Raw genomic sequence first — 21948 nt, 5'->3', positions numbered from 1 at the left:
GGATGGGAAAAGAACAAGGCTTCAGAAAAAAAGAAATCTATAGGAAAGTATAGCATGCCTGCAATTTTTCTTTCTTGCTTGTTACGCACAAGACTACCGTTATTTACAGCACTGTTGGCCGATGTTTTTTTTTCCCTTTTACTTACTTCCGAAAAGAAAACCTCATTTCTGCCCTTCAATGGGCTACTGAACAAATTATGCAAAATGCAAAACGCTTAGCTGTGTCTCTAATAAAACTGCTGTAACTTCAGAGGTAACGTTCATATGCTGATTAATGGTTTTCTTTCGTTTTTGATGTACTGCAGAATATTTTTATAAAATCCCAGGCCAGGAAAATCACCTTCATGTTTTTCTGTGTTTTATCTTCACCTACTTTGACACAAAGGCATCTGCTGTGATGCTCACACCTTTGATAAAGTCTCAAAAGTGTCAGCTTCCTTTTTATAGATACAAAAATATGTAAATGTACTGATCTGAATTATAATATTTCTGACTGAGGCAAAATTTCCCAGATTCAAATCGAATCGAATCGAATCGAATCGTGGATCGAATCTGACTACCTTCCCTCTCTTTGTTATATATATATATATATATATATATATATATATATATATATATATATATATATATATATATATATATAAAATATGTGCCACAAGCCTGTTCTGTCATTTTTAACAGTTCGCTGTGTTGTCTGACTTGTGCATCTATGTTGTGACAGGAGTAACATCAGAGTGATGCAGAGGCAGAGGAGATGGCAGACAGAGGCTGACAGAATAAAAAAGAAATGCTGGAAGAGAGGAATGATGTGATTCCCATATGGAATCTTCAAAAACAAAAGTATGTTTTCACCTCAACAAAAATATAATGTTCAAAGTGGAAAATTCACATGAACTCTCCCTGACTTTTTCACCCTTTTCACCGTGGTAAACAATCTGAAATGTGTGGAAACAGTGAGAGAGGAAAACAGAACAAAAGGTACTCCAGCTCTTTTGGGGGGAAACGGAGTTCACAGCACATTTATAATTACAATGTGTGTAACACAAAGTCAACCTTTTGAAGCTCTGTATAACTAGGATCTACACACTGAATATCCTGGGAATTCCTTTCATGTTTTTATGGACAGGAAATTAACTTACTGACATTTTGTTACTGACATATATATATATATATATATATATATATATATATATATATATATATATATATATATATATGTGTGTGTGTGTGTGTGTGTGTGTGTACCACCGGCAGATAGAGGAAATGGCTGACATCCAGAAGTAGTACCAGTGGCTGGACAAAGCTGGGCTGAAAGACAGCACAGGGGCACAAGATCCATAGAGGCTGGGATCTATCACATCAGGCAAGACCCCAGGTGGGGGCTGTGTAAAGATGCCCCTGAGCCAATCCAGCACTTAACAGCACGGTGCAACATGCTAGTAGGCAGGGCATACATGGAACGCCATAACCAAGTGGCCGGCATAGTATACAGAAGTATACGCTGACCTCCTCAGTTTGTATGTTCCTAGCTGTGCCTTACGATCATCTGGTCAGCTACTCCTGACTCAACCTAGGCACCGCCTGAAGACTAGGGGTGATCGGGCCTTTGTCTCTGTTGCACCAAATCTCTGGAATAGTCTCCCCGTTACCATGTGTGCCTCCGACTCCATTCAATCTTTTAAAGCACGCTTGAAAACGTATTTATTCAAACTGGCATTTCCGACATGCTAAACTTTACCTCTCACTAATTGCTGTATCATTATTCATTTTGACATTTTCTGGATACTCTGAATTTTCCCTACTTCTATCTTTTAATGCTTCTGTCTTTCATTTAATCTAATTTGTTTTAATGACTTACTGGTTTTGTTATCATTAACTGTTTATTGTGTTATTGTGAAGCACTTTGGTATACCCTTGGTTTTAAATGTGCTATACAAATAAACCTGTATTGTATTGTATTGTATACTACGAAGTATACAAGATCAAAATGGGAGACACCTCTTAGGGTGGTCGAGAATGACTGAGCTAAGATCCTGTGGGACTTCCTGATACAGATGGACAAAATGGTGGCTAACCAACCAGACGTAGTAGTGGTAGACAAGCAGAAGAAGACGGCTGTAGTGATAGACGTAGTCATACCGAATGACAGCAACATCAGGAAGAAGGAACACGAGAAGCTGAAGATGTACCAAAGGCTCAGAGAAGAGCTCGAGAAGATGTGGAGGGTGAAGGCAACAGTGGTCCCAGTGGTAATTGGAGCACTAGGTGCAGTGACTCCCAAGCCAGGCGAGTGGCTCCAGCAGATCTCAGGAACAACATCTGCGATCTCTGTCCAGAAGAGCGCAGTCCTAGGAACAGCTAAGATACTGCACAGGACCCTCAAGCTCCAAGTCCTCTGGTAGGACCCGAGCTTGAAGGAAATAAGAACAGGGCCCTGTTGGAATGCTACTCCGTTTCCAGCAGAAGAGGTTATTTGACTACATGAAGTACCCTCTGAAAGTCTACTAGAAGATGTGAATGCAGCACTAAGGAAAATTCCTACTGCAAACAGCAAGCTGCCCATATCTGAGGCCTTAGAAACTGCCAAGCAAATACTCACAGCCTTGGCTAACTACTTGAAAAGGTATAGCAGGAGAATAAACCAGCTGTTCTCCACGGACACATCCAAGGTGTACTCTCAATAGCAAGGGAACAATATAAGAACAGCATCACCAAGGCTGGAGACGGAGCAGTATTGGAAGAGCATATGGGAGAAGGATGCAACCTAAAAGAACAATGATCAGTGGCAAGTAGATCTAAGAGCAGTATGAAAAAAAAAACAAAAACGCTTGGACACCGCTAGCATAATTGACAGGTTTTTGACGGGGCTTCCACACAAACGCAAAGCAGGAGATGAAGCATCGCCAAATATGTTTCCAAACCAACCAGCGCGAACATTTTTCTTGTAAAACAAAGGGGGGCCTAGCAAAAAAAGTTTGAGAACCACTGTATTAGAGGAACTTAAGCAATGCCACTCCCTAAAAAGCTAAGAACAAATAAATACTGCATATTTTTAAAAAAAAACTTTTATAAATGAGTTTGCTTTAGAATGAGGTCTTCCCAGACATAACGCTATTTGACCATGCTAATGTTTTATGACCACACACACTTACACTGACACACACAGTAGTTTAGCCTCTAATGAACAATTAGAAATAAGAGGCTGGGCTTTTAGTGCTAATGTAGCCAAGGTAGGGTAATGTGATGCCTTTGGGTTGATAACACTCTGTGGGTGTGTGTTTTCTGGTGTGTGCAAATGCATGCGTGTGGTCTAAAAACTGCCCAGGCTGAGAAACAATCATAGGGGGGAAAAGCTGCATTAAAGTCCAGTAGAAAGGGTGAAAAAAAAAATATTAATCAATCCAACAAAACTGTCTTTCATACTTTTCAGTGTTTCAGTAAACTAAATGAGTTGTGCCGTGTCTATAACAGTTTTGATGTTTAATTCATAGTCTGCTGACTTTTTTTCCTTTTAATTACACTGTGATCCCTTTAATTATTTCTTAAATAAATCTTTAAGAAATAATTAAAGATAACAAAGAGAATAAAAAAAGGACAAAGAGGACTGGCTGGAAAAGGAAAAGAAGAAGATAATGTTAATAATGCTCAGTATTAAGCAGTAGACACAAAGTTGGAAGGGTGGAGTCAAGAGCAAGCTTAGAGGAGCAGTGTACTGAATAGGAGCGAGGCAGGCAGGCTAATGTAATCAAATGCCATTGATTTAGTTATAGCTATAACAGCTTCTAAATGTGCATCTGGATATACTGGAGAGAAATCTTGGAGGAAAATCTTTTACATTATGTTACTGATGTTCATCATTTTCAGATTCTAAAATCAGCTCAAATGTTTTTATATGTTTATATATATATATATATATATATATATATATATATATATATCCAAATTGGATACGTACTACCAAATTAGTGCTCAGATGCAGAAGTAAAGAGATGGATGATGGTTGCATAAAAGAAAATGTAATGGTGTTATGAACTGCAGTGATAAAGACCTGTGATGAACAGATGCTTGAGAGTCTGCTGACTAATCTTATAGAATGACTGCCCTCTGGAGGACATCGGCACACATTACTGCATTGAAATAATCCAGTCTCTCTGCACCATAGTTTGTGCTTGGTCTTCATTCTAACAGCTCTCTCTGCTCCTCTTTTGTCTTTTCCTTCTACTTCCCTTCACCCCAACAGGTTCTGTATTAGATTTCTCCTGTCTGTAAGCCTGGATCTACAGGAGATTTATTCCTGCTAAAAGTTTTTTTGTTTTCCTGCAGTGTCATCAAGTTGTTGGTCATAAGGGAATGTTGGGTTTCTATTGCAGAACTACTTTTTAAAGCTGAAACAACTAAAGATTTCCATTAAAACGAATAAATTATTGGCCAAAGTGACAGGCTTTGGTGACACAGGCAACATAACACATCCAAATCAAAATTTCTCATAGACAGGAATATGAAGAACATCTAAAAACAGAGCAGGCCTACTGGAGTGACTGTTTTATCAGTTTTTGAGCTGCCACATAAGAAAAAAGTGAGTAAATTAATGTAAAAAACCAGAACTCTCAAGCCACAGGATGAATTTAATACTACTGACCCGCAGTCATGGATGGATTACTGTGACTGTGGGTCTTAAACACAAACTTGCCATGGGTCCTTGTTATCTACTCATACAAATACCAGGCACAACATATGCCCTTGTCAAAAGACAGTTTTATTGCACATAACAAGGCAACTTACATCCACATTTATCTTGTATTTGTTGACATGTTAAATTACTATTACTATTATGACTACTGCTACATATAACTCGTGCAGGACTATTTACCCTGAGGCACCAACAGGAAGCTTTCAATAGTCTTAACTGTGTAAGTCAGTAAAATGTTAAATGCAATCCAAAATCAAGCACTAAAGGTGATGACAAAGGACACAGGTGGCATAGTACTAGCAGTGCTGCTCTATTGCTAATGCTTGTTTCAAAGCTAAAGTCCTCCTGTTTATTTTGATACATTTTTTGAAAATCCCTTATATTAAAAAAATAAAGCAATGATAATGTACACAACTTAAGGTAAAAGCCACTGGCTCCAAGGTATGTTCCCAATTTGCACAAACAGCAGTCTGTCCATAGAAGTAGTCTGTATTATGTTCCAGTTATACAGAATAACTGGAACACCGTATAGGATTGCACGGCTTCAGTAACAAGTTAAGATGAGAGCTTTATTTCCCTTCTGGACATTGTAAAAATTGTTAGACATACTTACACAGGATTGTGTGTCAGTGTTTTGGATTATTTTATCATCAAAGTCATCCATGTCCACAGATGTTGTCTCTGTCTGCAAACGGAAGGCACAACTAACATGCAGCATCAAACTATTCAGCCATGCATTTAGCTTGCCTCAGCTATCAGTTAAATATGAATGGCCTATAAGTATGATGCTAAAGGTTAGTTTGTAAATTACTTTACACTATTATTTTTCTAATGATACTTGTATAAATAATTAAATGCAAAAACTAAGGACAGAATTATAATGATGTCCATGCTGTTTTCTTATTTAATAATTCAGACATACTTCCTGCACACATACAGCATATTGCCCAGGAACGAGTCTCACCTTGGATTTACTCCTGCTGAACTGGAAGATACCCAGGAGGCCTTTTTTTTCTGGTCGGTCCAAACTGCCAGTACTGGAGCGAACAAAGTCTAAAAAAGTAAAACAAGAGCAGGAGGAGGAAAGTAATGTAAGCAGCTTATAATTAAAGAAAGGGAGGAAAGAAAAAAGAAAAGACATGTTTTTTTCTGCATGCAAAGGTTAACAAAAAGGTTAACATATGGTTATAAGGTTAACAGAAAAAAATAGTGTTTTTTTTTTTTAACAGTCAGTCAACTCTAAATATTACTCCAAACAGATACCTTTGTTTTAAAAGCAATAAATTAACCTTCCGGTTTTGCTCAGCAGAGGGAGCTGCAGCTTTGCTTTTCCTCAGGTTCACCTCTACCCAACCTTTATAATTTGCTAAGCAGTAAGTAAGAATGTGTCGTGATAAAACTACAGACTCAAGGACTGAGAGGGAAGGTAAACTAACTATCAAACATTTAAGGGCTAATACACATAATTTGGGTTCTGAAAAGGGGCAGAAGCAAGCCAATTTATTAATAAAGCCTTTAAAAATTGTAAGCATTGATGTTCACACAGGTTATCAAAAGTACATAAAGCAACAAATGATTTCTTTTAATATGGCTGGTTAATGGTTAATATCCAATGCAGCAACAATGCAGGGTTAATAAGCAAGCAGCGATACATTGGGTTAAACAACCACATGTATTTGAATGGTGCCAACGCTAAGACAGACAATACATACGTCTAATACCTGTGTAGTTAAGTGCAGGGGCAGAAGCCATTTTAGGCTGGAAAGCTGCAAAACATGATAAAGTTTAAAAACACAAACGCCATTAATGGATAACTCATCTACATGACAGAGCGGCTTTGCTTGTGCTTTCGTGTCACAGCACAGCCGATGCGCTACGTAACTACTGATTCACAAGAGGAAGTAATTTATATATCCATCCATCCATCCATTCGCTTCCGCTTATCCTTTTCAGGGTCGCGGGGGCGCTGGAGCCTTTCCCAGCTGTCATAGGGCGAGAGGCGGGGTACACCCTGGACAGGTCGCCAGTCTGTCGCAGGGCCAACACACAGGGACAGACAACCATTCGCGCTCACATTCACTCGCACATTCACACCTAGTGACAATTTGGATTATCCAATTAACCTATCCCCACAAGCTGCATGTCTTTGGACGGTGGGAGGAAGCCAGAGTACCCGGAGGGAACCCACGCAAACAGGGGGAGAACATGCAAACTCCACCCAGAAAGACCCCGGCCTGATGGTGGAATTGAACTCAGGACCTTCTTGCTGTGCGGCAACAGTGCTAACCACCGTGCTGCCCTCATTTATATAATTTCCTCATAATAATGAAAGTAAACTACATTACTACTATGTTTTTAAAAGGGTAGGACTCTGTGTAAAATGTAACTGAAAACATGACGCGGTGATTTGGAAAGGATTCGAACCCTACAATTTACCAAAAACATTTTAGCATACCAAATGCTGAGAAAGAAACGTTTAAAGGGAAACTGGGTGGCCTTGTTAATTACCAAAATCTTGCACAAGAGTGCTTGACCATAAAAGTGACATAATGTTCTACTGTTCCCTTGTCACATCACTTAAGTGATAAAATACATGTTTTTACTGTGAGATCACAAGAGAACCTTTAACTATAAATATCAGTGGGTGTGGACAATCGCACAGTAAACAACCATAACTTCATACTACATGAAAAATCACAAATGCCCCTCAGGTGAATTATGTATTAATACAAAGGCTGTACATAATATATATAAAAGAAAAGAAAAAAAAAAAAAGGTCAAGTTCTCAGTGTTTGAGCCATGGGTGAGCAAGGATTGAGGCTTTACTCCGATCACCATAATCATAAAGCAGCTGTATGGATTGGATAACAGCAGATACTGTGAGACAATACCAGGCAAGCCAAAGCACACACTAGTATCCACGATATCCTTTGTCTGCTTAAATTTCACATCATCCATCATCATCTGAAGTGTTACATCCTATGTTTACCAGATAGATTTATTCAGCACAGCAAAGCATTATTTTATCTTTTAAAAAGTTAATACAATTTTGAATATATGTACAGACACTCGCTTTAAAGTGACTGGAGTTAGAGGTGAAATGTGTAAGATTTAGGTATGTGCTTAACAAGTCCCCTAGAATTTTAAACGCTCTTTTTCTACAACAGCAGTCACCTGATGTTATTATGTGACCTGCAAAAAACTGGGGCTACAGCACGGACAGAGGGCTCCAACCCTCTTTCTCTCTGTTTTAGACAGTGCATTTGAGCAAGGTGGAGAGCAAGCAGCTGACAGATGCAAAGATCAGCACAGTTGCACAGTACTTTGATGAAGAAAACGATGAGCAGTTGTACGTCTGTGGTGTCAGAGTAAAGTGGCATATAACCACGTAACCAAAGTGATGTGTAACCACATGCAGCACAGGAGCATGAACGCTAACCTGGAAGGAAGGAGGGTTACCGGTGCTAGTACTGTAGACTTTAGCCACATTCAGGAAACTAATCTGGCAATCTGTGTCTGCTTAGATATATAAGATTTGCAACATTATAGATGGCACAGACATTTCAGCGACATCTAAAACAAAATACAATTATTAAGGAACCCGATTAAGAGTTTAATTTCCTTAGGGATTAATAACGTATTCTGATTCTGAAAACAGACCATAGCTCCATTTCTGTGAAACCTCTGTAAACTCCTAATAACTTTAAAGTCGCTCAAGTTCATTTTATCATTATCATTATTTATTTATTATTTTGTTTATTATGACAGGTAGCGGACTGCTGTTACATTTACAGTCACAACGTAGTACGTTCTAATCAACTCTTATCTTCCATTCACCTTTTCACTCTGCGTTCCTCCCATACAAGCCACAGATAAAATTTTGCCTGACCGACATGGTTCACCGATGGAAAAACAGAGAGGAAAAACCTTTTATTAAAAATCAAATCCAGAGAAAAAAATGCCATCCTGTCTTCCTTCTCCTGTTTCCTGATCAATATAGCCATTACAAAGACTGTAGCCATGTAAATATGGTTAGTGATATGTGTGTGATATATGTATATACGTTTGACTGTGAGATTATGCAGGTTCTCCATTATAACATTACACAGATTAATGAATAAATATTTCCACATTAAAAGTTAGGCAAAAGAAAAAAGTATCATCGCTTAGGATCTGTATCATCTTGCGTGCTACTGTGAAAACAATAGTAACAGAAATTTGACATATTTCACAAAGAGCAAAGAGAAATGAGGTCAGGTAGTTAAGGCTTACCTAGCCTCTGATCATGTACGTAGAGATCTTTGATGCCGAGTTCTGCTAGAGTTTTGTCCAGCGGTAACTCGCGTTGGCTGATGCTATCCTTCAGCAGCAGGACACGTGTAGGGTCAAACTCACACTTGTCACAGATGACTGGTATCAGAGCCTGGAGTGATATCAAGGGGTTCACCCGTACTACGGCCTTCTGGTTGCCATGATAGTTCACCATCAATCGCACAGTTTTCTGATACACAGAGGGGAAAATGATGGAGAAAATTAGACACGCAAACAGCTGGATGACATTAAGGAAACTAATAACTAATCAAGGATGAATCATCAAGTCAAGAAAAAAGATGATGTAGTTGAGGGAAAAATACAACAAAGTTAACTGACTGATAAAATATGCTCGCCTAAAAGACATACTTAACTTATATTTATATATATAAATATATATATATATATATAGTTATATTTCTGGTTGATGTACAATAGCATATTTTGGTTTAAAAATATAAAAAGTAGAGGAGAACACACAGAGGATGACACTGCAATAATAAAGAGAAAGAAATAACAATAAAAGAAAGCACAATTCTACCACAGTACTATTGGCAGCCTCTTTTGTGAATGTACCAAGCTTATCAGCAAATTGTGGAAGAGGTGCTAAGTTGTTATAATTTACCCATTATATATGAAAATGTTCAGGTTGATGGTCATAGGTTTTCCAAAATAAACAGTATTTTTAGCCTGTGACATGGGTATATTTTAATGTTTCTGCTAATATGGTCACTAGATAGATGGTTGAAATACTCGAGACTATCGGAAGGTTAAATGGAGACAAAAATAAATTTCCCATCTTTGTGACTGAAGCAATTTTTCCTAACCAAGAATAATCAAATTAGCAGCCAAAACAGGTAACTGATAGTAAAATGTAATATTAAAATAAGGTGCAAAACTGACATATTTTTTACTTTGTTACTGGTTGCCATTTCCGTGTAGTTTTTCTGGTGCATCAGGAAAGGACAAACAGTTTATTTATTGCTAACTATTGTTCAGTGAATCAGTTTAGTTACATAATTTCCTTAGGTTCCTAAGTATTGTGATTCCTTACTTCTGACAATTTTATAGGTACTACACTAATTTTAAATGTTTGCATTTTACTGAATTTTGTTTCTAACATTTTGAACACCCCATTCATATCAACAAAACACATTTCAATAGCAGTGTGAATGATATCTTTCATAACCGTAGACTTTATTGCTGGGCTAACATATTAGACTACTGGGTGGATCCAATACACTGGCAATCGAAACAAGCTATTTCATTTGAGCTGTTCAAATTGGTTACATAATGAGAAGATGTGAGATAAAACAGAGGAGACCAATGACTGACAGTGCTGTCTGAAACAGTGTCAGCCTCTGGCCTAAGGCCAGGTGGGGTCAAAGGGAGAGAGAGCAGCCAGTGAGCCCTGAGAAGAGCAGAGAAATAATGCATGGTAACTAAAGGTAAGGTACTCATCAAATATTCAAACGGTAGGAGGAGAGTGAAGGCGAAGACAAGAAAAGGCAGAGAGAAAGAGATTGATGCTGAATAGAATAAAACATCCAGACAGACAGTAAGGCAGAAAAAGCACACTAGACTTAAAATCAGTTTATAAACTCCAATAAGGGACTTTGAAATGCTGGCCAGTTTAATACCAACCAGCTTCCTACCTTAGAAATGGCCCTTACAGGATTCACTGGCCATGCTTTCTGCCAGTGGTCAGTGATAAAAGGCAGAGAGGGACAGGCATTACATAAGACTTGCAGTGAATGCAAATTTGATTTGTGAAAACATGAGATAACCCTTTGTGCAATCAAAACAACACAAATCCAAGCCAGGCATAAAAAAGAAAACATTTGCAGGTTTTAAATATGCTGTAACAGTATAGTGCAACATACAAAGCACATATGACAAAACAGGAGGTAGCTCAAGGTGTCAGGATCCACTGCAACTCACCTCTGGCACTTTGGGTGCTGGTCTGCGCGCCACTTTCTCCTCCAAGACTTTTTCCTTGATAAGCACACAGGCCACGTTAAGGGAGCCCAACAGTGCGTTGGGCTTGAAGCCCAAAGACCGGCCCTCAGGAGACAGAACCTCCAAAGTGTGCAGAGCTGGATTCAGGTGGTAGCGACTACACAGCTCGACCAGCAGATCCATCAGTGCTTTACTGAGAGGGAAAGAGAGAGATAATAGGAGTGAGAGGGAACGTGTGTGTGTGTATGTGTGTGTGAGTGTGTGTGTTTAAGAAAGAAATGCCGAAGGAGATGAGAAGAGAAGAAAGGGAGGCAGGACAAAAGCTAGGGTTACAAAGTCTTCGAAGCTTAGCTGAAGTAAAGAGAACAGAATGAAACAATGCCACACTCTCACATGATGCACTTCAAATTGTTAGAAACAGTGGGTGGTATTTTGATCTAAGCCATTTCCACAGACAAAATACAGATACAATGACAGCAGCAGTGATTTAAATATGAACATCAAAACGTTGCCTTCATCTTAATTCTTTCTGTACAAAAGAAATTCATTCATTCATTCATTTGAGGTTGATTGTATATTAGTAGCACCTTTTTCTGAGAATGTTCTTATCCATTTTAAACCCCTACAAAAATCCATGTTATTGTTTAATATTGCAAAACTCTGACTGAAAAATAACACACTGTATGTGAAGTAGAACTAAAACCTGAGCGCGTCCATATGCTCTATAAAAGGTAAGGTGGTTGCTGAAGATTTCACCTCTGCAGTCCATCTAAGAGTCTTTACAAAAAAGGTAGCGACAAAGCACTGGGCATAAAAAATAATGCCTCTGTCATTCACTTATGCCCATTGCTTTGTGTGGCTGTTTGGATTGCGGTGCTCATGTGGAGGCCTATAGTACTACTTGTCAATCCTCACATAAAGAAACCTAGAAACAGTCTCCAATGTTTTCTGGGAACAGAGATCAGATGACAGAACTGAGAGAGATACTGCTACAAAGAGCACCATTGACAATCACTAACACATGGATGCAGACTGCAACTAAAACCATAAACAGACCCAGTGTCTGGTGTGCTTCTCGAGATTCATTTCATACAAAACATGCCAAAACATAATGACTATCTCTAAGTATTTACTCTATTTATTTCTATGTATTTACTCTAGCATTGAATATATACCTCCCTGGTTCACATAGGGTCATTTTTAACCATGTTATGGTCAAGCATTACTAAGCTGTAGTTTCAAGTACCTATCGTAAATATTTAAAGTGTGACAAATTACATTACGAGGGTGCACAGGGCATGTAGATCATTCATGAAGTGTAACACTGCGGTCATAAAAATAATATATTAGGTGTAAAAATAATATTAATATGAGCATGACAACAAAAAAACACAACCAGATAAAAACTAAATAAGCAACTAACTGCCTAAGCAACAGTATTAATTCAGTAATAACATATACTAGTGCAATATCTGCACCACATTTTTTGCTATTTTTAAATCCTACAAAATAAACCCGCTCGTGGTGATTGATTATAGCAAATATCCTAAAGCTTGTTCTATTTTGTCAATACTGAAATCATGTTTATTTAACATGACTACTCAACTTTTGTAAAATAAGTTTGTGCTTTAAGAGAGCAGCAAAGGTGCGTCATTTAGAGCAAAGCCTCTGAGAGTTTTTGAGTCCTTTGTGAGGCACAACTTCCCTTAATCACAGGATTAATAAGACAGGAATGAAAGTAAAAAAACAAACAAACACTGGAACTTTACATTGATAACTGAAGTTTATGAGATCAGAAGAATGCAAAGATATGCCATATCTTTATTCAACCACTGTTTCACTTATTTTTAAAGTAGAGAATTACATCATCTCTGGTATAGTCATGACTGGAATGTGTTTTAATGAGACAGTCTGTCCTTTAAGTTCACAAAACATAAAACTAAAAAGTCCCAAGCCCATAACCGTAAACAAGATAAAACAATATGTTGCAATGTTCTGGCACATTCCTGTATGTGCTATTTTTAGTCCTTGAATTTAATCACTAACTAACTATCACTATAGAATATAACAGGTGATATAAGTCTATGAGGAGTCTGCACTTTGACCTTAGGGTGGAGATAGTGAATGAGCCTTTGTATGAATGATTTGTGTTTACCCCTCTGTCATTGTCACAGTTTGCCGAGGCAAACTGCGTGGCGTGCGAAGAGAGGACCCAGGTGCAGACATTCTCAAACTCAAACTTAACTGATGATGAACTGTTTATTAAAGCAGACAGAACAGTACAAAATAAAAGGGCGAAAACGATGCAAACTAAGCAATAACCTAAACTGGGTAAACTAGAAAGGAAACATGAAGAACCCTGGCAAGTAGAAAATATAGGGAAACACTAAACATGGCAATGTGGTGAGGAAAACCTGAAAGCAGGACATGGCAAGGGAAAACACAGACAATCTGACAAAGACTGAATGAGAAGGCACAGACTAAATACACACAGGAGACTAATGAGAGAAGTGGTAACACATGGGGGGAAACAGCTGACACATATGAACATAACAACGTCACAGTGGAAGAGTAATACTAAACACGATGAACACAGGAACACAAGACCTCTTCAAAATAAAACAGGAAACATAAGACATGACATGACAACCTGAACATGACAACGTAAGACACAGACATGAAACACATGAAGGGCAAGGGAGACTTAACAGGGGTGGAAGACACAAGGGGAATCTAATAACAAAGAACTAGAAGAACCTAGGCATGATAAAAAAATGAACTTAGAAAACCTGAAGGGCTTAAACATAAACTAAAACTCAAAACGCTGGGTCAAAAGACCCAGGATCGTGACAGTCATAGCAACAGGTTCTGATGTTTTAAGCAGCATTGATCATAATATGACCATCTTCTATTAAACATAGGAGATCATACAAGGTCTTACTTTCATAGTGTCATAACAACCTGTGGTTTCTGGAATATCTAAAAGTGGAATGGGGGGCAGAGCCTTCAGCTTTCAGGCCCCTCTTCTATTATACTAGTTTTGCATGTTAGAAAGCCTCTATGACAATAATATGATACATAGTTTTCCTGGTGATGAGCATACAGAGGCATCTGATGGTGATACATTCTCTACAGTTATTAAAAGAGTCTCTTGTTGTTTTATACAAGAGAGACATCCCCAATTTTCTGCCCTAGAGACAATTGCCTCATTAGGGACAGAGAGCACTAGCAGGTCAGCCACTGACTCTCTGGAACAAAGCTCGTGTTGGAAATTGGAATGGAACCCCCTAACGAGGCCCCGCTGGCACAGCGAACAAAACATGCACAGGAGCAACAAACATACAGTTTTTCTGGTGACTGAATGAAGATCAACCTATAGAATCATATCGCAGAACTAACAATAAACTAAGGTTAGATTCGATTTGTATTTCCAGATATAAATAATAAAATAGCTACAGATATATGAAGATTTTATAGTCAAATAATATGAGATTAATGGGCAAAACCTTTGGTCATGATACATGTGACAATAAAATGAACAAATCAAAACTATGTTTGATATGTGCTTGTGTGGGCCTATTTTTTCTCACCTTCCATCCTCAGTCACATAAATCTGGTTGCCCTGTGGCAGGGTTAACTGTAAATCCACTGTGGCCCTCAGGATGTTCTCCTTGGCCTCCATGCCTGATGTCCCTCCCCCATCAGGTGTAGTGGTTCTGAAGATATGGCGTGGAGCGGGTTGAGGGGCCGGTGGTGGAGGTGGGGCATGGGCCTTCATCCTCCTTCTTGGTGATGAAAGTTGGAGAGATACACAAATAAGAATATTTTTTCTTTTTCAGGCCATCCTTTTCATATGATACAATACTTTAAAATTTCCTAATGACGTATTTATTTTTATACAAACAAATTATATATTATAAATATGTCTGTTTCCTCTGAATCATTACTGTTTTTTTCTGAAGTTCAGTCAGTTACACAACATGACAGCCTATGAATACAACCCACTGCTACCACATCAGGGGCAGCCGGAATACTAATGTTGACTTTTTTCTATCTTTCTGTTTCTGATCCTGTTAAATCCAGAATTGAATTCAAAATCCTGCTCCTCACATACAAGGTCTTAAATAATCAGGCCCCATCTTATCTTAATGACCTTGTAGTACCATATCACCCTATTAGAGCACTTCGCTCTCGCTCTGCAGGCCTACTTGTTGTTCCTAGAGTATTTAAAAGTAGAATGGGAGGGAGAGCCTTCAGTTTTCAGGCCCCTCTTCTGTGGAACCAGCTTCCAGTTTGGATTCAGGAGACAGACACTATCTCTACTTTTAAGATTAGGCTTAAAACCTTCCTTTTTGCTAAAGCATATAGTTAGGGCTGGACCAGGTGACCCTGAATCCTCCCTTAGTTATGCTGCAATAGATGTAGGCTGCCGGGGGATTCCCATGATGCACTGAGTTTTTCCTTTCCAGTCACCTTTCTCACTCACTATGTATTAACAGACCTCTCTGTATTGAATCGTATCTGTTATTAATCTCTGTCTCTCTTCCACAGCATGTCTTTATCCTGTCTTCCTTCTCTCACCCCAACCGGTCGCAGCAGATGGCCGCCCCTCCCTGAGCCTGGTTCTGCCGGAGGTTTCTTCCTGTTAAAAGGGAGTTTTTCCTTCCCACTGTCGCCAAAGTGCTTGCTCATAGGGGGTCATATGATTGTTGGGCTTTTCTCTGTATCTATGAAGCGCCTTGAGGCGACATTTGTTGTGATTTGGCGCTATATAAATAAAATTGAATTGAATTGAATTGAATTGATTGTGACATAACTTTCCCTTCATTTAGATTACATAACAAAATACAGATACGCCAAGATTATTATTTTGGTTATCAAGATCTCTGAGTCTTTTGCAACTGTTTAATCTATCTTGTCTATTGCCTCTTTAATATCACTCCTACACTCCTACAATCAATGCCTGCTATCAAACAGCTTTCCGAAGGCAAATTAACATCCCTGCTTTGACAGAAACAACGCCCCTCATCCATTTTTATTCCACCCCTGAGGAGAATGTATAAACATATCTGAGCCTATGAATCAACAATGTTATAAACAGTAATACAAAATACAAAATTGGGCTGACAGAACTGTAGCAGCGTTGAGAAAATTAGAAATTCTATTGGGGTTTTTTTTTCTTAACAGAAATAAAGAAAGCCATAAAGTACTGAATGGGCCAGGGTGCAGACCACGCATCATTGAATCTCTTTAAAATACTTTTATGAAAATCACAAATTAAAAAAACAAACGCAGATGCAAAACTCCAGCCACACAGCTCCTCGTGAGCACTGTGACAGATGTCAATGACAAGCTCCTTCTTGTGTGTTTGACCTCGGCTTAACATAAACTGTACTTGCCCTGACAGACACAGCTGATTAGACAGAAATGAAACAGTTCATTCTCTCAGCAATGACAAGTGCCATATGATTAAGCAGACACTCACTCTCTCAAGTATTAGCCTTGGATAAGAAAAGAAAAAACATCCCACTCACATCAAAAACAGTCCTTGTGCTGATTAAGTGTTCCGAACGTGTTATATATCAGACTGTTTAACTCTCGTTCCAAGGATTCGGGAGACACCCCGAAGAATCAGTGTAAGCATTTAATTGTAGACTCCGAAGTTGTTCAATCCAGTATTCTCGACTTTATCCCTGCCCAGTTTAAAGACAGCAAAATGAAGGACATTTGCACATGGACATAGCACAGTGAGTGGACTCTAACCTGGCTAAAGTTAACCATTAACAGCTACGTCACATATCAACTAACTCTCGCCCAAAGGGCTCATAGAGTCATTGACTCATTATCCAGTGCAGTGAGAATGTTTCACTTTTTGGAATTTGGAGTCAAATCATAGTGCACGTCATTTCTAATTATTGACTAGAAAATCTCTGACTATATACGCACCTAAAACTGTGTGTAGTGATGAAAGAGCAGACTTACAGACTTACAACTGTGAGAGACTTTTTGCATTTTCCTGTTAACTCTGAGTCTTTTAAGGTAAACAGCACAGGGCTCTGTGGAACTGTGGGACTGGGTCCTGGCCAGGCTTAACACAGGCAGCTAGTATCCTCCTCTCTCTTTCGCTTGCTGTTTGTCTCACCGTAACATTTCCCTTTCCCTCTCTCTCTCTCTCGCTTTTCCTCGCTCAAACATGTACAAAGACTCCTTTAGAAGAAGCCTAGTCTCCCACAGAGTTAGAATGAGCGTAAACAGAGAGAAAGAGTGGGAAAGTAAAGAAGCACCAAGGAACGCAGCGCAAAAGGAAACCCAGCTCTGGCACAGGGGGGCAGTAAGTGCTGCTGAAGAGACTAAGTTACAATGCTCACACACATACACACCTGCACACACAGAAAAGGTTACTAATGGATAGTTCATTTTACGCGACAAAACAGCATTAACAAGGATGGATTTCTTTTGCTGGCCTCTATTAAAATTCTTTTAAAAAATCTGTCCACAATACTTTCTGCACAGGAGTACACATCAGTTTTCCTTCTAATAAAAAAAAAAAAAGAAGTCTATAGCAATGTATTCACATATATAAAAAAAATTATTGGTTTATACAGCAATGTCAGAAGTTTTTAACCCTCAGCATCAGCCGGGCTCCAGTCTATGGTGCATCTGAAATCAGAACATGTGGGCAGCTATAAAAAATTACCAGAAGGCACATAAATAAATATTTGAAAACATGCTTTACCTCTTCTATAACCTGAATATTACTATATCTTGATCAAGACACTTGGGTTAAATCGTGACTGAATGTTAAGGCATGACTTTGTGTGGTGGCACACATATTACACTACAAAATGTAAACACTGCCAATGTGTACGTCAGAGTTAAGATTATTCCTGTTTGATTGCATAATACTAAATACACACTGGAGACCACCTTCACTTTGTTTTTAAATAGGGGAGAAGTAAAGGTTAGACAATGTATCATTTATCCTTATTTGTCAGGGAAACACTGAGTAAATGGTCCCACGTTCCAAGATCTTATCAACCCAATATCCAAATATACTAGTGCATGATCCTAGTATATTATCCTCTATCAGAACCATCAAAACACATTTTTGAGTGGGTTGAGCAGGTGACCCAAATGCCGAAAGGCTACTGCAGGATCCCTGGCACACTTCTTTATTCATCTGTTAAAAAAGGCTTCTTTTAAATTTAATTTATAAGAAAAAAACATTAAGCTTAATCTAGATAAAGCACAAAAAATATTTTTATGTTTTGTATGTCTTATCAGAATTAATCATTTATATTTCTTTCATGTATTTGTCCAGTAATCACACATTTGAAAAGTCCGACTTACGTTTTCACCTGATTACGCAATAGACACAGAGTGTGCACCACACATCCGGGACACTCAGGTTCTCCCTCCACACATGCATCTAGTCAGCATACCCTTTGAGTGTCATGGTGTCCCCGTGGCAACCTATATTTACACCACTTGACTGCAAAAGAAGGCAGATCTTAGTCCAGTAGCAGCTGTGGACTGGAGAGGCATGCACACCCAGGGTGAGTGACCCGGAGAAACACCAATGAACAAGAGACAGAGTGTGGAAGGCTGAAATTGGACATATGAGCCAAGTAAAGCATTTGTTTGCAGTTGCTAGTCACAAAACCTTCTAATTCAGCATATGTCTTGATGCTCATATTACTATCAATGTGCTTAACCCCCACCGCATCTCAATGTCAAGTAAACCGAGTCTGGAAATGCCAGCTTCATCCTCTATATTCACAGTCTCACCGCTGTCCCTCTCACTACAGCAAAGTGAAAATTACAAAGCATAGAGAAGCAAATGAAAAAATGTCAACATTTATTTTTGAACCTCTGATTTTCTTAACAGACATACAAACAAATGTGTTGCTATAATAATGGTCTAGGCATAATAATTGCAGGCAGCATACAATCATTAGCTCTCCTCAGACTGATAAATCATATCTGGTTTTACTGTCTCATTTGCCCAAATGCAAAACATTTCACTAAATTTGCATACAAGCTGTAACCTTATTACATACTATAAATAGCCCCGAAGGCTCCAGTGTTAACATTTTCAGTTTGTATGAAACTTTAATTTACCTGATTATCAAGTCCTGACTTCTCCAAAAGAACCAAGTTAGGGCTCTGCAGAGTCTGATCAACATGTGTGCAGAGACCGTAATAACCCGTGGGAGATTAACAAAAAAAAAGGAACACCCACAACACCGCAGGTGCTAAATGATTTGTTACTCATGGGATTAATTAGGTTGCTTACACTCTTAAACAGTTAGCTAACACAATAACCTCAGATGGAACCAGCAACCAGTAATCCACGGTTGTGGTCAAACTGTCTTTTTCTTTCTTAGAGAAGGACGGACTGAAAGGACATGAGGTATCTAAGAGGCAGTCCTGCTTAAATTCTTTAAATGCTAATCAAAGCTGGTTCAATGCTTGAGCACAGGATGTACCAGACCACCTTTTACAAAAGGATAATACCATCCCATTGCATTAGCTACATTCAAAGGTTATCAATATTTTATAAATGTAACAATTATTTTCTACAGTTAGATTGGTGCTAATTTATATTTAAGTATGGACAAGAGCAACTATTCTTATTGTAACAACCTTTTTGTTTCGCTGCTATTTCTAGCATGTAAGGGAAACAATATTTTTTAAAGAGTTGATGTTTTTTATAGCCTGCATAAAACATGGCAAGAATGCACAGGATAAAATATTTACAGCTGTCTCTGAGTGATCTTTGGGACATCACAAATTCACCACAGCCTTTTGCATGTGCACAAGTTTAGCACTGCTAAAGTATTCGTCTGTCTCCTTTTGATTTTTGCTTCACATCATTCCTTGAACTCATGGAAGACCTCAAGGAAAAAATGATTAGGACGTAGGATGTAATTTCACCAACGATTTAACCACAATCCAGAGTATTTATTTCACAACTAAAGAGAAAAATCCACCTACTGTGGATAGCACCACTACACATCAACCCTCTTTTTTGTATTCATCTCTTTTGACATATATAGTTATCACGTCTGCTTGTGACCAGTGACTAAGAGACATGCTGTAAACAGTTTAGCACAAAACATGTACCAAGACAACCACAATTCTCCAAATACAGGAACAGGAAGCTGACTTAACAGACTGTCTGCAGAGCTGGAAAAATCATGCCTGTTTTTTCCTTTTCTTATTTGGTCTTTTTTGAACATTTATTAACTGGCCTGTTCCAGATGGCATTTCCCTGTGTTCCAGCTACATCGTGGTAAAGCTCACAAGTGGCAAACAGACTAACAGAAGTAAGAGAACAAAAAAAAAAGATGGTTAGTAAGAAAGAGAGAGAAGAGGGAATCTCAGGTGGCACAAAGCTTTGTGTCGAGGGGGAACAGGGGGAAAGGGAATAATAAGGGTGGAGCAAAGAGTGGAATGTAGAGGAACAACAGCAGGAAATAATAATTAGTTTATTCTCTATTCCCTAAGCTGCTGCTTGTTCAATTAGAGAGAACTCCTGCTGGAGTGACAGGAAGAAAAGAAGAAGCAAAAATTAAAAAAAAAATATATATATATAACACAAATCAGTGTAAAGCTTTAGAAAAGCTGAAAAGTGAAATATTGTCACAGCATTTGTGGGGGAAAAGTACAAAAGCATTCATTCATAACTTTTGGCAGAAAGCCATGCCTTAAAGGAAGGTTTACCAACGTGAAAAAAGACTGCATGCGCTCCCTTCTGATACCCTTTATGTGTTTAATAATAATAGCTTAAAAATGTCACATGTTGGTAAATTACTGATATGATTACAGGTTATTCCTTATCTTTCTCTGCAATGAAGGCAAAAGCAGGGAGAAACATTCCAAGGTTAAACATGTGCAAATCTATCACATTGAACACTCCAATACCTCTGCTTTATCACATCAGCTAGATGAATCCACCCAGCTTTACTCACACACATGCAGTCCGTCTGTCTTCCTCTGTGACAAACACACATACCACAGAGACTAACATATGACAGCAGGCTTCCAGAAATAAATCTGAGCAGTGCATAACAGCTGCATAATACAGGCAGATACAGTGTACTGTAGATACTGTCAAATATACAAGCACTACTTTGTTGTAAGGTGTCTGCTAGTGCTTTTTTTGCAGGGGGAGGGAAGGTGGGGGCAGAGGTTGACAAGTGGAAGAAAACAGAGTGGATAATGTAGTGAACCTAAGGATCACGATAGTTTATAAATAGGGCCAGTCTAGATGTCTGAAATGTCACTGATATAACGAAGCATTGTGCTGGAGTAACTATCTTATGAGCATAAGTGCTGCCTGGTAGTGCGCTGCCCAAGGACTGATTAATTTCATCCTACTGTGCCTGGCCTTGTAAAATGCACTGCTGTTGTTAATTAAAGGAGTAGCACTTCCAGTTAATTTAATTAATAAGCTAACTACTTCACATAAAGATTATATCCCAGTCTTGTGCTTTTGAGCAAATATATTCCATCAGCGTGTGCTGAACAGGCTTGCAGAAGCACTGCATCCACACCCTCTCTATTTTAAACGGGATGGCCTGAGAGCTAGATGCAGACATTACCAGATACATACTGCACTAGGGGTGGGTTTTTATAATCGATTTATCGATTAAAATCGATTCTGGCTTGGATTACGTAAAATCGATTCATTAAAATCCTGAATCGATTTTTTTAATATAAATTTATTTTGCCCGAAATGCCAGAATCTCTGGTGAAATCTCACAAAATTTCAACAACCACCAAACAGCTAAAACAGTAAATGAGAGCAGGAACACGGATTCTGCACAAAGACTTAAACACACAGCCCAACCGCGGATCAGAATCAGTTAGATGTCGAATTTCTCACAGTCGGGGCGGAAAGCCGACAGCCCGCTGATTCTGATCTGTCGGCGGGTCCGCGCTTTGTGTTCACCTCCTTTATGCGCTGATTCTAAAGCTGTTAG

The 21948-nt window shown here is 38.7% G+C and overlaps 1 protein-coding gene across 12 annotated transcripts in view; it reads right to left on the bottom strand.

The window, feature by feature from the left end:
* Nucleotides 1–21948, bottom strand: part of cobl (cordon-bleu WH2 repeat protein) — a 52482-nt gene that overhangs the window by 25914 nt on the left and 4620 nt on the right. For 6 of the 12 annotated variants that reach the window (XR_014876658.1, XM_085176049.1, XM_085176048.1 and 3 more), the window contains 6 exons: nucleotides 14551–14745; nucleotides 10943–11153; nucleotides 8963–9191; nucleotides 6412–6456; nucleotides 5655–5743; nucleotides 5304–5375 (listed from right to left, as the gene is read on the bottom strand). Coding sequence is in view for 11 of the 12 variants with exons in the window: in XM_085176049.1 (XP_085032175.1) it covers nucleotides 5304–5375; nucleotides 5655–5743; nucleotides 6412–6456; nucleotides 8963–9191; nucleotides 10943–11153; nucleotides 14551–14745 (841 nt within the window). In the remaining variant the exon portion in view is untranslated. Of the gene's footprint in view, nucleotides 1–5303; nucleotides 5376–5654; nucleotides 5744–6411; nucleotides 6457–8962; nucleotides 9192–10942; nucleotides 11154–14550; nucleotides 14746–16494; nucleotides 21580–21948 lie in introns of those variants that run through there. The other 6 variants (XM_085176054.1, XM_085176053.1, XM_085176052.1 and 3 more) reach the window with 6 other exon arrangements.

Source organism: Neolamprologus multifasciatus, chromosome 11, assembly GCF_963576455.1.
Source record: "Neolamprologus multifasciatus chromosome 11, fNeoMul1.2, whole genome shotgun sequence".
Classification (NCBI taxonomy): Eukaryota; Metazoa; Chordata; class Actinopteri; order Cichliformes; family Cichlidae; genus Neolamprologus; species Neolamprologus multifasciatus.
The sequence above is the reverse complement of the archived record's forward strand: the minus strand, read 5'-3'. Positions and strand labels throughout refer to the sequence as shown.